General features: G+C 47.8%; 5 protein-coding genes across 5 annotated transcripts; 3 read left to right on the top strand and 2 right to left on the bottom strand.

Annotated features, from left to right (window-relative positions):
- The first annotated feature begins 177 nt into the window (after positions 1 to 177).
- CNK02090 (expressed protein) lies at positions 178 to 2,501 on the top strand. Its single transcript, XM_567685.2, has 8 exons — positions 178 to 578; positions 657 to 838; positions 894 to 1,197; positions 1,245 to 1,269; positions 1,322 to 1,452; positions 1,500 to 1,711; positions 1,766 to 2,304; positions 2,368 to 2,501. The coding sequence occupies exons 1-8, from the start codon at positions 318 to 320 to the stop codon at positions 2,421 to 2,423; spliced, it is 1,710 nt and encodes a 569-aa protein (XP_567685.1). The 5' UTR covers positions 178 to 317; the 3' UTR covers positions 2,424 to 2,501.
- CNK02080 (hypothetical protein) lies at positions 2,438 to 3,689 on the bottom strand. Its single transcript, XM_024658068.1, has 5 exons — positions 3,441 to 3,689; positions 3,232 to 3,392; positions 3,105 to 3,181; positions 2,894 to 3,053; positions 2,438 to 2,842 (listed from the first exon to the last, which is right to left on the bottom strand). The coding sequence occupies exons 1-5, from the start codon at positions 3,610 to 3,612 to the stop codon at positions 2,513 to 2,515; spliced, it is 900 nt and encodes a 299-aa protein (XP_024513725.1). The 5' UTR covers positions 3,613 to 3,689; the 3' UTR covers positions 2,438 to 2,512.
- A 137-nt stretch (positions 3,690 to 3,826) lies between these two features.
- On the top strand, positions 3,827 to 6,450 carry CNK02070 (trp-asp repeats containing protein, putative). The gene is made up of 6 exons (XM_567683.1): positions 3,827 to 4,028; positions 4,089 to 4,666; positions 4,721 to 5,020; positions 5,072 to 5,216; positions 5,264 to 6,090; positions 6,144 to 6,450. The coding sequence occupies exons 1-6, from the start codon at positions 3,860 to 3,862 to the stop codon at positions 6,396 to 6,398; spliced, it is 2,274 nt and encodes a 757-aa protein (XP_567683.1). The 5' UTR covers positions 3,827 to 3,859; the 3' UTR covers positions 6,399 to 6,450.
- Positions 6,451 to 6,604: 154 nt separating this feature from the next.
- Positions 6,605 to 11,131, top strand: CNK02060 (hypothetical protein). Its single transcript, XM_024658067.1, has 5 exons — positions 6,605 to 6,648; positions 6,699 to 7,343; positions 7,401 to 8,326; positions 8,375 to 8,677; positions 8,729 to 11,131. Exons 3-5 carry the CDS (start codon positions 7,472 to 7,474, stop codon positions 10,922 to 10,924), a joined length of 3,354 nt encoding a protein of 1,117 aa, XP_024513724.1. The 5' UTR covers positions 6,605 to 6,648; positions 6,699 to 7,343; positions 7,401 to 7,471; the 3' UTR covers positions 10,925 to 11,131.
- CNK02050 (conserved hypothetical protein) lies at positions 11,006 to 13,665 on the bottom strand. The gene is made up of 13 exons (XM_567681.2): positions 13,175 to 13,665; positions 13,019 to 13,101; positions 12,767 to 12,923; positions 12,620 to 12,701; positions 12,409 to 12,565; positions 12,209 to 12,347; positions 12,057 to 12,146; positions 11,979 to 12,000; positions 11,834 to 11,928; positions 11,623 to 11,779; positions 11,464 to 11,566; positions 11,329 to 11,406; positions 11,006 to 11,275 (listed from the first exon to the last, which is right to left on the bottom strand). Exons 1-13 carry the CDS (start codon positions 13,545 to 13,547, stop codon positions 11,222 to 11,224), a joined length of 1,590 nt encoding a protein of 529 aa, XP_567681.1. The 5' UTR covers positions 13,548 to 13,665; the 3' UTR covers positions 11,006 to 11,221.
- Between the last annotated feature and the right edge of the window lie 99 nt (positions 13,666 to 13,764).

Here is a 13,764-nt window from a genome sequence, read left to right as displayed (position 1 = left end):
AAGTTGATAGTAGTTGCACAAATCACTTCTACAGACCGTTGTCTCTTGTCCTTCATCTTCTTTGCGCGAGGTCAAGAAACTGGTGGCCGAGTAAAGAGGGGCGACCGCCGCCCACCAGCGCATTATTATTTGGGCCAGGCACGCTTGCTCTATTTTCTTTGACAACCCCTCGCTCGTCGAGCTTATTCTTCGTTATTGTTGATCTTGCAGGTTGGCTGCAACGCTCTTTACAACAAAACCTCATACGAACATACTTTTGCACTAATTCACTTCCGAAATTCCGACAAATTCAGGAGTGTGACATACGCTTTGATCCAATGCCCCTCGGCCGCCTGATACCCCGGCCGACATCTTGCACCTTCTCTTGCGCTCAGCATGTCAGTCGAACGGCAAAAATATCAAACAGCCGCACATACGCAGCTCGGACAGCAAACAAACAAGTTCCTGTAGGCGGCTCATCGCTCGTAGAGACTTTAGTGGAACAGGATCCCTATCAGCGAATATGGTTCATAAGACCTCTTTCCTTGATGATGTTTAACACAGAGTCGGCCCGAGCAGCTCATCTGAATTCTATATGGGTGCGTGTGACTGGTTAACTGCCTTGAAGACTATCGAGGCAAATTGTTTATGAACTCATTCTGTTTCCTCCTTCTCAGCGCAATTACCGTTATCACGAAACGCATATCATCCCTTTTTGGACTCTTTGTATTCTCTCAGATTTGCGCTCAGAAGCCATACATCGCCATACAGGAGGGCAAGATTACGCGAATGTGGCTCAACGCTTCTGCACCGAAATAGGTCTGAATATTGCAGCTGTTCCAGACAGTCATTGGTGCAGGTAAGTTCAGTTGGTGTCGTATTTTGTGTCTGATGTAAGCTAAAGCGCCAGCTAGTGGACTCTATTTCCGAGAAGTACTTCGAATGAGGCAAGGATCAATAGAAAAGTTACTTAACGGCTCTATGATAAGTTTATCAGATTTTCTACCCTCCCCAACTCCAGCACCGTACGTCAGGGATTTCAAGAACGTCGGTGCTCCTGCTCCTCTTCATGACAATAATCAATTTGATCCTGTGACAAGTCCTAAATTTGCATGGGGCCCACCCAAACTTGAGCGATCAGATATGGAGAATATAATTTCAGCCCACGATGCTACGTTCGGCGAGTGGGAGGATATCCATGTTCGAGTGAGAGATACAGTATGTTCAAGACAATATGGTGAAGTGACTTGAGCTGACATGCCCAGAAATTGTTTGCCATCCCAACATATCGTAAGCTCAAAATACGAAAATGCATTCAACAATACTTATAAATGACAATTAGGTCTGCTTTACAAAGTGTATCTACCTTCCGGAGAAATAGCTGTTACCGATGGCGAACTGAACGATAATGGCCACAATTTAGTGGTTGATTGGCCGAAAGGGAAAGCACAGTCATCTAATCATGTTAAACACGTATGTCTATAGGACATATAAGGACAGTACTAATCTCAAACTATTAGAACAATGGGCTTATCTTCAGTCGAACATGGCTTGATCACCCCGAGAGAGGCATAGGATATTGTTTGATGGGGGATCAAGGATCCTCCAGCGTTGTTTCAACCTTGTTCAATGCTATGCGCCGCGGGGGGCCCATCAGAAAAGAGACTTGGGAGGACGATAAAATCATCCCTCTGATAGGTTCCGCAACTGTCCCTCATCTACAGTCCCTGATGTGAGTTTATTTTATCATCGCAACAGGTGTCAAATTTATCCAGTTGTTGCGCAGGGAATATACAGGAAAAGTGTTATGTGGTCAAGGACAAGCTTTCTCTGAGCCATCATTCCCAATCGAAAAAAAGGCGACGACAACTTCATCTTCTTCCCTTTTCTCCAAAGTTGATCCTACCATTCGAACTAAGCGTTCCGCTGCTTCTAACGTTTCTCCCGCATCTTCTCTATCTTCTAGATTATTCGGGCCATCTTCGATTAACTCTTCAGCTTGGACTTCCTCTGGATCCCACAGCAGCAAACGACAAGCTGTCTACGAGAAGTTTGCGAGAGCCAAGGCGGAAAAGATTGGCAGTTCCATCTATGGTCCATCTGAGCAATATGCTTTGAGAAAGCTTCACGACCGCAATGGATACTACGCAGAGCTGGGAGTGGAAAACCTCGCAGTCGAACTCCTTGATAAATCCAAAGAGAAAGAGGTCAATTCCATCTTGAAAGAGAAGTATTATACTTTGTGCAAAATCAAACACTCGGACATCGGAGGGGCAGAAGAGGATCAAGTGAGGTTGAATCGAGCGTACGAGCAAGTGGAAACTTGTACGTTACTCCCCTATAAACGAGTTGTGTCGAGAGTTGCCCTGTTGATTTGACGTATAACAGATGAGCAAAGGCGAAACTATCAGCTGAAGCCAGAAAACTGTCCATCTTTAGATTAGATTAGAAACATATATCACATATAACCAGCATTAGGAATACCATTGTAGCATTCTTGAATATGTATCATTATATTAGCACAAATATCTCATCACCCAGTCTCCCAAGTCTGTTCTAAAAATCTCACGTATCCCGTTGCGACATCCCCTTCTGTCCAATTTCCTGCCGCTGCTAAACCTCCGCTAGCCTGTGCCTTAACCTGCACCGTCTCGTACTGCCTTTTGAGTCTAGACATCTCACTGAGTGTTATTTTCTTCGCTGGTAGATGGAGAACCAAGGATGAAGACGATGGAGCTGGAGGAGAAGGTATGGGGAAGGTGGTGGAATTTGGCAGAGAAGTGAGGTGAGAGAGGAGGGAAGAATTTATGAGAGATGTGGTTGCCGTCAAAGTTTGAAGAGTATTAGGGGGTGGTTTACTCCTCTGAGCTCATAAGTCAAGATAGTGCCAATATTAGAGGAAAGCAATACCCACCTGAAGAACAGCAGAAGTAGGAGGTTTCTTGTCACCTTTTATAATGGCATTCCATATGTCTTCGAATGGTGGATCCTCATCCCATGGTACTGTAAACAGTGGGCTATCCCATCGCACCATGGACGACGGTTCTTCGTATCGCATGATAAGATTGTCGAACCTGCTTTCTAATTTAGCAATTGCTCTGAGAACTCAAAGAGCCATCACGTACGTAGCTTGCTTGTAAGAGCATTCTCCTCGTTTTTCATGCCATTTTCGACACATATCAGGTGGAGCAACAACATGAATCTTGACAGCATTGTCAACTATGATAACCACAAACACAATGACAAGCTTACAGTAGCGACTCGTGTATGTGCCTCTCGAGCAGCACAGTACATCTGGTAGCGGAAGCCTTTTATATAGTTGGCAGAGTCCACAATGGTGATGGTGTCTGTCCCCAACGAACGGTTGACATTGGAGAACAAGCTTGCACGGCCTGGTTTTTCCTGAGCGCTGGCTGAGTGCTTATGAGCCTAGATATCCACCAGCAGTAATGAATACATACAATCATAGGTGGAGCGGGGTACATGAGATGACTCGTCGTCTACGACCACTACTTCTAGAGCTGGACCGTCATATTCCGGCTCTTTCAGACGTTTTTCAAAATATTGCTTGAGTTGCTGAGCGCGGGTGGACTTGCCAGAGCATGGGAAGCCGGTGATAGTGACGAGAGCCATTTAAGGGTACTTGGCCACCTGAAAATCAATGGCTCGGGAGTTATTACGATTACGTAGAGGTCTTTAGAATATACGACACGTCGAGAAGACCATAAAAAAGACGCTTCTCTTCGCCTCAAAGCGTTTTCTCGCTGCCGCCGTTACCGCCGCTGACCTCATTCTTCCCGGCTTCTCTTTACTTTCTCTTCTTCTCATTCGTTTTACTTTTTTAAATCCGGCAATAAGCCTACACGTTGCAGGAATACCCATGGCCAACCACCATGATCACGACAAGCCTCTACGCTCAGCGCTGGACCCAATTTCATCTCCATACTTCTCATCTTTAAATGGCACGCTCTCTATCGCCAAAGAGGTCCTAATCGGTCCCTTTCAAGGAGATCACAGAAGATCAGAGAGTGCTAGGATTTTGTCAGACCGTAGGTAACATCCATGGTAATTTCTTTAGATATACAGACATCGCTAATCTGGACACGTAGTCGCCCCATCTTTGATGCAACCGCGATTTCTGAATGCCGCCTCATCTAGCCAACAATCGCTTTCAAAGTCCTCACATCCCGGTGCACCATACCCACTGTTGCGCCTCCCAACCAACCTTCCTTTCAACAAGTCTTCCCGGCCAACTGCCTCTTCTCTTGCTATTTTGGAGGCAGTAGACAATCTTGCTTCGCTTTCGCTTGGCGATGTCTCGCATCCTCAAAATGGCCAAAACTCACCCAGCCTAATAAGAGGCTTCAAGGCCACGATACCCTCTTCAGAGCTGGCGAAGCAGCGGAGAAGGATGGTGAGAGGTGGAATTGTGGATGAAGATTTGGGAGGGAAGATTGGGTTGAAGAAACTCGGGGATCGAGCAAGAGGATTATTAACGGAAAAGGGAGAAGATGAAGAGGATGGGGAGCTCGGTGTGGGCCGGCATGCGGTGAAGAAGAGACGAAAGAAGAGGGAGAGCAGGAGATTCACGGAAGGAAGACATTTGGAAGGCAAGCTGAGGTTAGAAGATCTGGCCAAACAAGCAGACGAGATTGGCCAGGATAAGGAGAATCTGCATGTTAGGCAGGTGCGTCAAAACGTGATTTTATTTTGGTGGTTGTCGACACTTACATCTATCTAGTCCTTGATACAATCTGAAATTGCTGAAGTGGGAGCTAAGATTGACGCGTTGGAAGATATCCGCCGTCACCTTGAGGCATCCCTTCTTCATCTTCAAGAAGAAGATTTGGAATTAGATGATGAATTAGAGGGTGTGCAGGAGCTCATGGCCTCACCGGCCATCAAAGCAGCAGCGGGCGCAAAGTCATTACCTCTTAGCTCTAGTGGTGCTGGCATCAGTAACAAGAGCTCAAGGAGAAGAAAGGGTCCGGCGTTCCTGCCATCAGAACATGACGAGCTGCCATCTGGCGTGGCTTTCATGGTAAGTACGATTATCGGAATGGAGGACAATCATATCTGATGTGAGAAACAGACCTTAAATGGACACACCGCACCTATCACCGCACTGGACTTTGACGAACCATACGGAATGCTTGTTACTGCCGGACAAGACGACGTTGTCAAGGTTTGGGACCTGTGTGATGGTGAGGAGATTGGACAGTTGCGAGGACATAGAGGTGAGTCAAGATCTTATGTGATGGGCCAGTGGTTGACAGTAATTCAGGGACTGTCAAAGCCTTGCAGGTCGAAGATACTTTATGTCTGACCGGCGGCGCCGATGGCAACGTTCGTCTGTGGGATCTGCGCATGGTTGAAGATTACGAAGAGCGTCTCCATACTCAGCTCGCAGAGCTTGCTCGACAGGATCCTCTCGAGAGAATAGCCGAGCAAAGAGCGCATGAAGAAGATGGAGAACATGCGGAGCAAGACGATGAACTGCCTGATGGCACTCTTCAGGATCCACAACCTGGAGATGGTAGCCCATGCGTGAGAACCTTGGAGGGTCACAGCAAGAGCGTCACATCACTGTATTACGAAGATGGATGCTTGGTCACTGGCTCTTCAGATAAGACGATCCGACAATGGGACGTTGCTACTGGGCAATGTGTTCTGACTATGGACATTCTGTGGGCGATCTCCAATCCTCCTCCTCCGCCGTCGTCTGTACCTCCTCAACGACCCCCGCGTCTTTCCCACCGTTCGTCAACATCATTTGGTTCCAACACGTACGAAGACATTCTTCCCTCGCCCGGTGCTTCCTTGGTCGGCATGTCGGGAGCTGCCCTCCTCGGCGCCGCGACGGGCCAAAATTTCGCTGTCCCAACTCCACCTTATGCCGATGGGACGTGGGAAATGTATCAAGACTTTGTAGGAGGCGTGCAGTTCTGGGGTTACGCTTTGGCCAGTGGAAGCGGGGATGGCGGCGTGAGAATGTGGGATATGAGGACGGGACAAGCACATAGGACTCTAATTGGACATACTGCTCCAGTCACATGCTTGCAGTTTGACGAGCAATACATTGTCACGGGAAGTTTGGACCGAACTGTCAGAGTAAGTAAAACCTTTTACTAAATAGGAAGGGGTCGTTTGCTCATGTCATTTAGATATGGGATCTCCGCATGGGTTCCGTTTCGGAAGTCCACAAATACGAATACCCGGTTACAGCACTTCAATTCGATAGCCGCAAAGTGGTGGCGTGCACTGGAGAAAATGGCGTGGAGGTGTACAACCGCACGACTCACGCCCACTCGCGGTTGGTAGTCAACGGCCATACCAAGCCAGCGGAAAAAATGAGGTTCATCGACAAGTACTTGGTGTCTGGGGGAAGAGACGGATGCGCCAAGGTGTGGGCTATGTAGGAGAAGAGAAGTAGAAGAAATGTTGTGCCAGTACAAATCAAGCAACAAGCAGTGCAATGCATCTATCATATCTCATCATTCAGCCATGTGGCTGCTTTGTTCTTGTCTTTTTTGTTTCCGTCGGAGTAGGAGCTTGGAGGTGGAAGTAGGCAAGCGGATCCTAACTGGGGAACGGAGTTTGCTGACGAATAACCACCACTACGCAGGAAATATATTTCTGATCCTTTTGCCTGATGTAGTCATTGTAATGGTAAGCTACTAATAGTATCCTTGGATCGACGCTCACGTTATCGACTGCAGCCACTTGCAGCATACTTTTCAAGAGGCCTACAATGGAAAAGATGCGTGATCACTACGAGAGCCGAAGGGAATCAATCCTGACGCGTCCGTACTCGTAAGGTGAAAATGGCGAGATACGGTGCACGTCCCCCGGTTCGTCACTTGCATCAATTTACTCTAAGGATTAATGTCGCCTTGACCTACCTTCTCGCTCCTCAGCTCGGCCCTGTAAGGTCATGCAGACGCTTCATCCTTTCTTCCTTCCTCGCTGCCCGCTACGGGCCACGAGTGTCCACTTCATACCTCATCCTTCTTATTCCCACCTTCTTACCACCTCTCCTGCCATCGAAGACTACCTCAGTCTGAGAGAAATCGAAGGCATTTCAGACCCCAAAGAAGATTCGCTTATAAGTAAGAGGTCATTGCGATATTATTTCCAAAGCGTCATTACTTTTTTGTAGGGTGCGCCCTCTTCAGATTTGCTGACCTGGCCGTGTCTCGGCCCAAGACGCGATCATCCTTTTAGTAGACATCAATCACCGCAAGCAAGGTTTCCCTACGCTTATCGCTTAGCTCAAATCAGCGCGCCTGAGCGGCCCACAGGTGGCGTGCTGTTGAACCAACTCCTCTCTTTCTCCCTCGCCTTCCTTATCTCGCAGTCCTTAGGTGAGTCAACCGCTCTTCCTTCCTCCCCGTCTCCTATAATAACCATGGAAGCCCCAGATACCGCTTTGAACCGATTTCAGTTCCTTCCTTCCTACCAACCTCTTCTTCTCTTTCTTTTACTTGCCATCATGGCCACTTTGTCAGACGCTCCTGCTCGCATGCTGTCGTCCATCACAGAGCTCACCGCCCCAAACTCTTTTCACACCCTTGCTCTTCCCCCTGGTGATGCAGGTGCCGAGCAAGATGGAAGCAGGAATAAAAGTACTGTGAACAAAGACTCGGAAGATATCGTACGGCAATCTCGGCCTCCCAAGTCGTTTCCGCAAGTCGATGGCAGTGTGCAATCCTCAGCAGTGAGCGTTTGCTCTCATTTAACTGAATCCCGCAGTCAGATCCCCCAACCTGCTTCTCCATCAAGCAATCAACGCTCTTTTATACCCATTCGAAAGCTTCTTGGTGACGTTATCAGTCCTACCACTGCTTCCTGTACCACGTTTTCTTCCCTCAAAGCCTCTTCTCCTGGAGGTCTCCTTCCTCCCCCTCGTTCAGTCTATTCTAGTAAACCAAAACTCGTCAAAAGCATCGCTCCACCATCTAGCCCATCGCCTTATGGTGTCATCAGCGACGAGGCCAGGCGGAGATACCTCGAGAGGTACTACCCTCACAGCAAGCAAGCCAAGGCCCTCGGGGAGCAGGAGATTAAAGAAAAGGAAAGTACGGAAAAAGCCACAAAAGTCAAGGAAATGAGAGATAAGCAGATTGAGAAGATGCTTAAGGACAAAAAAATGAAGGTCAAATTTGGTGACCAGCAAGCACAAGGGCAGTCTAATCCCACTTCAGGTATAGATCTTACCGTTAATGCGCCCTACGTCGATACCAATGAAAAGGCTGCGAGGCAGCGGACCATTAATACATCTAACCGCTCTTATTTTGTCAGCCCCCCTAATTCAAGGCCACATTCACATGCGAGCAGATCTTCTTTGGTTAGCCATCACTTCATTATCCTGCGGTTGGGCTGACAGCGATATCAGGATACCAACTCTCATAGGTCTGCTGCAGCCTCTCCTGGAGTTCTCCATCCGACTTTGCACAATATACCTATCCTTACCGACGATATGAAGTTCGACACCAAATTGGTTAAGGAGGATGTATTACCCACTAGGCGCCGCCACAGTCTCATCAAACGTCGTCCGCATAGCTTCCACGTTCATCGTCCTACCCCACAAAAGATGGCAAGTTATAATGGCGCACCAAGTCAGAAAGGGATCCCAACTGTGGTGACTGTTACATCAAATGTATCCGAACAAGATCAGAATAAGCATTCCGATGCTCAAGTGAGTTCATTGGTGGTTGGTGTGGTATGATTGAGTTTGACGGAGAAATAGCCTTTCGATTCTTTGCTGGTCCCGGAAAAGGATATTTTGCACCCCGCCTGTCCCAGCTCGACACCTGGCTCAGCTCAGTCATATCCCTCCCGTTCATCTAGCATCAAGACTTCTGGGGATACTAAGAACATCGTTACTCTCACTAGAGTCTCGAGCATTCTTTCCTCTATTTTTGGTAGCAATAATTCGGACAACTCGCCAGACTCCAGAAGTTCCATGAAAGAACGACTTGCTATCCGAAGGCTGTCCAAAAGAGTTCAAAAGCAGGGAAATTCGAGTGCGAAATCTTCCCAGGGCTCCACACCATGCCAGTCTCCTGGTTCGAGGTCACCGCTCACATTGCTGGGGGAGCTCAGGCCAGAAGAGCCTACTGAAGAGATTACCAAACCTGTTCAAGTCTTTCGAACCTCTGGTATCTTTGGAATAAGGGACGACGGTTCAGAAGACTATGACGCTCAGGAGCACGAGCAAGCTCATGCTTTCAGTTCTACTGGTTTCAAGAGCATTCCTGAGCGAGCGGGCTCTCCGCATACTCAGTCGGATGGCGTAAGAAGGATCCTTTACGTGGAGAATCATGTGGAGGAACAGGACGACAGATACAAGGATAACGGTCAGGAGAAGGCTGAAGAAGTATTATTTCGCACGCCGCTTGGACCTGAGGGCCCTGTTGAGAGCCAGCCTGAGGGTGATGCGACGGCCAATGGGCCATCCCCACAGACACTGACGACTGATGACGTGTTGGGGTCAAGCCACGATGCTTCCTTTTCGCCATCTGTTGCACATCATGCATCGTCTTCCAGTCACTCATCCACTGTGAATGGCTATGATAGATCTTTCTCCCTGCAGCATGTCCTTGTCACAACCAGCCCCGACCGACGTCATTCAGCTACTCACACTACGCCGGGTATGTTTGACGAAAGCATTCCAACTTCCCTGCCACCGTCCCCAGCTCTCTCGCCCCATCCTTCTTCGGAAACCCCAGCGTTTCAGACTCTGGCTTCTGTCCAGCCTCAAATCCCTATCCCCGCTTCTTCCTCCGGCTCTCCCACTTTTGCCCAGGACAGCATCATTCTCGCCATTGCAAGCCACCTACTTTCTGCCCACGCAAAGGCCCTACTCAAATATTCATCCACGATCAAGGACACGGGCGAAGCTATGCATAAGATGGCCGAAGAGAGTTTGGAGTGGGGAAATGTGTTGATGAGATTAGCTGGGAAGGTAGAGAACGAAGATACAACTAGCCGAGAAAGAGATAACAATTTGGAAGGTCTGCACCGTAGTGGGACGCCTTTAATGTTTGACGGCCACAGAAGATCTACTTCGGTTTACTCTCATGGGAAGCCAACAACCAAAGAAGTTCGCGATGATCACATGCGTGCAGCCGGTCTTTCCACACGACCTTACGGAAATGACCCATCACAAGATAGGAAACGTAGAGGAGTGTCTCTTCCGACCAGTATGCTGAGCGAACTACACGAATTGGGAGCCCTTGGCTTGATGAATGTGCACAAGGCTGAAGAAACTTGGAGAAATGCGATCGATCATCTTGCGGAAGTTATGGAAAAAGGGCAAGGTGCCCAAAAGGGGCAAGAGGTCCCTGATGACAGACAGACGACAGCTGTTACCAACGGATTGAGCGCCAATGCTACCACCGGTTCTGGTAGTGAGATGGTTGAACCATCACCTGCCATTGCTTCCTCCTATCCCGGCATCCACTATGATGCAATCCACCAACAAAATTCCTTTTATGGACACCCCCTGGACCCTTATTCGACCTTGAGGCAGCGAGAGGTTAAAGCTACTATGGAGCACCCTTCCGTTCATGCGTATGCTGCTCCTGAGAATTGGGCAGTCGCGCCTGCTTCTCCCACTGTTCCTCAAGTTGCTGATCCCGGGAATATTAATGAGCAACTGCAACTTCAATCTCCCTCTCACCATGCACCCATTTTCCATGAGCTATCAAGCGATATCAAATTTGCTGAAGTGATCAACAACAAGCAATCAGGGAGTAACATCACTGCTGCGAGTGGTACAGCCCTAGGTCGAGGAGGCATGTGGGGAAAGGCCGTTGCCGGGAGCAAGGTCGAAGGAAGGAAACTGAAGAAAGTCCAGGAGCAAGGATCAGGTTTTTCAGAGAATGGTACATTGAACAAAAAGAAGCATTGGTGGTCTAGAAGGAGTAGTATCATTTCTTAAAAGATTAAACGAGGTCAAACTCCATGTCCCATTTATTCAGTCTCACTGCTCACTTATCTAATTATAGAGTTGTACCAGTACAGTATTTTGTCTTTTTACAGACATTCATTTTAAAGCGAGACATAGAGAATTACAATTACATAGAGAGTACATATGATGATTAGTGACATGTTGGTACAACATTGATATTATGTTTATACGTATACCCGAATATCTGATTCCTGCTCCGGGCCATCTTCCTCCAAACCATCTTCTTATAAATCGGTCAACGCCCGAGGGAAAGCTTGTTCTTCAGCATCAAGATTTGACCAATCTGAGGCCTAAAAGCTTCTCAATTCTACCCAATCCAACCTGAAAAGTCTCAACTTAGACTTGCCAGTACTTGTTCACGATGGATAACTTACGAGAAGATTATCGCGAGCGACGCTGAACGTAACGCGATACCACCCAGGAATATGGTAATGGTAAGCCGATCCGGGAGCCTAAAGCCAAGCCATTCAGTTGGATAGAATCTTCACAAGGGAGATAAGGCAACATACAATATAGACACCTCCATCAAGAAGTTTTTGGAAGATTTGCTTCTCTGTCGTAACATCGTCAAACTCCAAGGCGGCTCCTAGATTCACCCACACAAAGTTCCCTCTGACCATTGTCAGCTCATAGCATCATGGGTTTATACCAACGTCAGTGATACTCACGCATTGTGGTCGGCTACCGGTACGCCCCTATCTTCAAACCACTTCCTAATGAATGCCTGAGCTTCTCCAAGAAGTTGGCGGTTGGTCGTTATAAACTTCTTGAGTGCTATCTTATCATGCAATAAGCTTGACCAGATGACATCTGCTGGGGAGGATACTGCTCAGACCGTTAATTTCAATTCTTAATCCACTATTCCATATCAATACTCACATTTCATAAGCATTGAGGTGTTTGCCATTGAGCGGAGAAGGAAAGGGTTGTGTTGTGATACCAGAGAACCAACGCGAAGACCGTTCGCGCAAAAGCTACCATCGTATTAGCACATCCTCAAGGTACTTCAGCGAACGCATAATACTCTTTGCTCATTCCATAGACCACTGTAAATCGAAAATCAGTTGAGCGAGGCAAGAAATAGATAAAAATGAGTACCCACCATGAAGCCTAGATTTATCAAAATTTATCCCGAGTTCCTCTTGCACATTGAGTGAAAGCATGCTTGTAAAGGGAAGCGCTTCGGGGAAATCTAATCAATGGGCTTGGTCAGTCATCTTCAATCCGACAACGATGGCCGAATAGGTTTCTCACCCTTGTTATTGTAAACGCTGAGGGCGTAGATTTCATCTGACACCAAATGAAGGTCGTTGTTTTGACAAAACTTTGCATAGGCAAGTAGCGTTTCTCGAGGGTATGTGCGTCCGAGAGGGTTCTGTGGGTTACAGACGATCTGAACAAAGAAGCCACATATCAGTGTTGATAGAAACAGTGTGATGAAATAGATGACTCACCACAGCGCGTACGGTGATACCTTGTGCCGTAATCTTATCGTACACTTCTTCAAACAACTCCAAGCTTTCGGGGCCGAAAGCTCGTTCTGGAGAGAGATGAACTGGGATAAGCTTAACTCGTCCTCGGCTTATAAGATCTCTATCGAAGCCAGTGTAGCTGAGACAAGAATTCAGTGAAAGGACGACCACATATTGAAAGATCAAAACTCACTACGGAGCTGCGAGGAGAACAGCTTCATTTTCGTCCAAAATAGTGTAGAAGAGCTGGTCAAGGACCGCAGAGCAGCCCACACCTTGAAAATAATAACTCTGTCAGTGACGGTTTGATATTTGGACATGTGGTGTGGCCAATACTCACCTGTGATGATTTGCTCTGGCAAAACCTTTTCGGCCGGATTGAACCATTCGTTGAAGAACGCACTCAAAGCTTTATTAATCCTTCGACTACCCCATAGTGAATCCCCATAAGATAGATCTAGGGGAGTTATGTTACTGTGAAGTGCGGAAGAAAAAAGCTAGAAAGGCACACAGAAAGTCAGTCATACGTGGGTTAAAACGACCGTGGGTGACTGATGAGATGATGGATTAAGAAGAGGAAGTTCGCACGGACCTCCATGCATTGTTGTTGCATCAAAAAGTTCTCGGCCACACCCAAAGAAACGATACCTTTCGGGTTAAACCTGCAGTCGTACTCTGCAAGTCGCCGTGCCGTCAGCTGCCGAATAAAGGCGGCCAAAGACGCCGGCTATGACCACATGCAACTCACGGTCTTGGAACAAGCAGCTGAACCGGTCAATCAGAGGACCCGCATCAGGACCTTGGGTCGCTCTGTCACTCAATTTCGGCCCAGGGTAGCACTTTGTTTGAACGCCTGTATGGTTGTCGTGCGCAGAGCCAACGACCTCTGCGCTCTCATCTTTGAGCGGAAGTGATGGGATGGTCAAAGTACCAAAGCAGGACATCAGAGTATCGCCGCTCCCGTCATTGTCCGTAGCTGTTGACCTCCTGACACTGCCGATATCGCCAACTTGGTTAGCTCCATTGTCTTCCAGTTGACGGAGGGGCAAGCGAAAGGGTGCCGGGAGGCCGCAAGGCGGCTGGAGAGAGTAGCGAGGGGATGTGTTGTCTGGAACTGGCATTGTTCGTGGTTTGTGGTTGCGGGAACGCGTTTCCAGTACTGATGAAAGAACGCATATATATAGAAATCGGTGGGTATCAGTTATCGGTTCATGTGACCAAACAGTCAGAGAATCAATTCCGAATTATCACTTCTGCCTCGGAGATCTCTTTCAACATCCCTGTCCTTATCTATTTACGCCACACGGTCTTTCCGAGGCTTATATTTTACATATTTCT

Source organism: Cryptococcus neoformans (genome assembly GCF_000091045.1).
Source record: "Cryptococcus neoformans var. neoformans JEC21 chromosome 11 sequence".
NCBI classification, from domain to species: domain Eukaryota; kingdom Fungi; phylum Basidiomycota; class Tremellomycetes; order Tremellales; family Cryptococcaceae; genus Cryptococcus; species Cryptococcus deneoformans.
Note: the sequence above shows the minus strand (reverse complement) of the source record. Positions and strands in the feature narration are given on the sequence as shown.

Excerpts from the sequence above, each read along its gene's own strand:
- CNK02090 (XM_567685.2), top strand. The coding sequence starts at position 318 with ATGCCCCTCGGCCGCCTGATACCCCGGCCGACATCTTGCACCTTCTCT. Across the intron at positions 1,453-1,499 it reads CATCTAATCATGTTAAACAC|AACAATGGGCTTATCTTCAG; the intron begins GTATGTCTATAG and ends TCAAACTATTAG. Across the intron at positions 2,305-2,367 it reads GTACGAGCAAGTGGAAACTT|ATGAGCAAAGGCGAAACTAT; the intron begins GTACGTTACTCC and ends GACGTATAACAG.
- CNK02080 (XM_024658068.1), bottom strand. The coding sequence starts at position 3,612 with ATGGCTCTCGTCACTATCACCGGCTTCCCATGCTCTGGCAAGTCCACC. Across the intron at positions 3,393-3,440 it reads ACCCCGCTCCACCTATGATT|CCAGCGCTCAGGAAAAACCA; the intron begins GTATGTATTCAT and ends ATAAGCACTCAG. Across the intron at positions 2,843-2,893 it reads CTACTTCTGCTGTTCTTCAG|AGGAGTAAACCACCCCCTAA; the intron begins GTGGGTATTGCT and ends TTATGAGCTCAG.
- CNK02070 (XM_567683.1), top strand. The coding sequence starts at position 3,860 with ATGGCCAACCACCATGATCACGACAAGCCTCTACGCTCAGCGCTGGAC. Across the intron at positions 4,029-4,088 it reads TGCTAGGATTTTGTCAGACC|TCGCCCCATCTTTGATGCAA; the intron begins GTAGGTAACATC and ends CTGGACACGTAG. Across the intron at positions 5,217-5,263 it reads ACAGTTGCGAGGACATAGAG|GGACTGTCAAAGCCTTGCAG; the intron begins GTGAGTCAAGAT and ends ACAGTAATTCAG.
- CNK02060 (XM_024658067.1), top strand. The coding sequence starts at position 7,472 with ATGGCCACTTTGTCAGACGCTCCTGCTCGCATGCTGTCGTCCATCACA. Across the intron at positions 8,327-8,374 it reads ATGCGAGCAGATCTTCTTTG|GATACCAACTCTCATAGGTC; the intron begins GTTAGCCATCAC and ends CAGCGATATCAG. Across the intron at positions 8,678-8,728 it reads ATAAGCATTCCGATGCTCAA|CCTTTCGATTCTTTGCTGGT; the intron begins GTGAGTTCATTG and ends ACGGAGAAATAG.
- CNK02050 (XM_567681.2), bottom strand. The coding sequence starts at position 13,547 with ATGCCAGTTCCAGACAACACATCCCCTCGCTACTCTCTCCAGCCGCCT. Across the intron at positions 12,924-13,018 it reads TGCAACAACAATGCATGGAG|CTTTTTTCTTCCGCACTTCA; the intron begins GTCCGTGCGAAC and ends GTGCCTTTCTAG. Across the intron at positions 12,702-12,766 it reads GCCAGAGCAAATCATCACAG|GTGTGGGCTGCTCTGCGGTC; the intron begins GTGAGTATTGGC and ends ATTATTTTCAAG.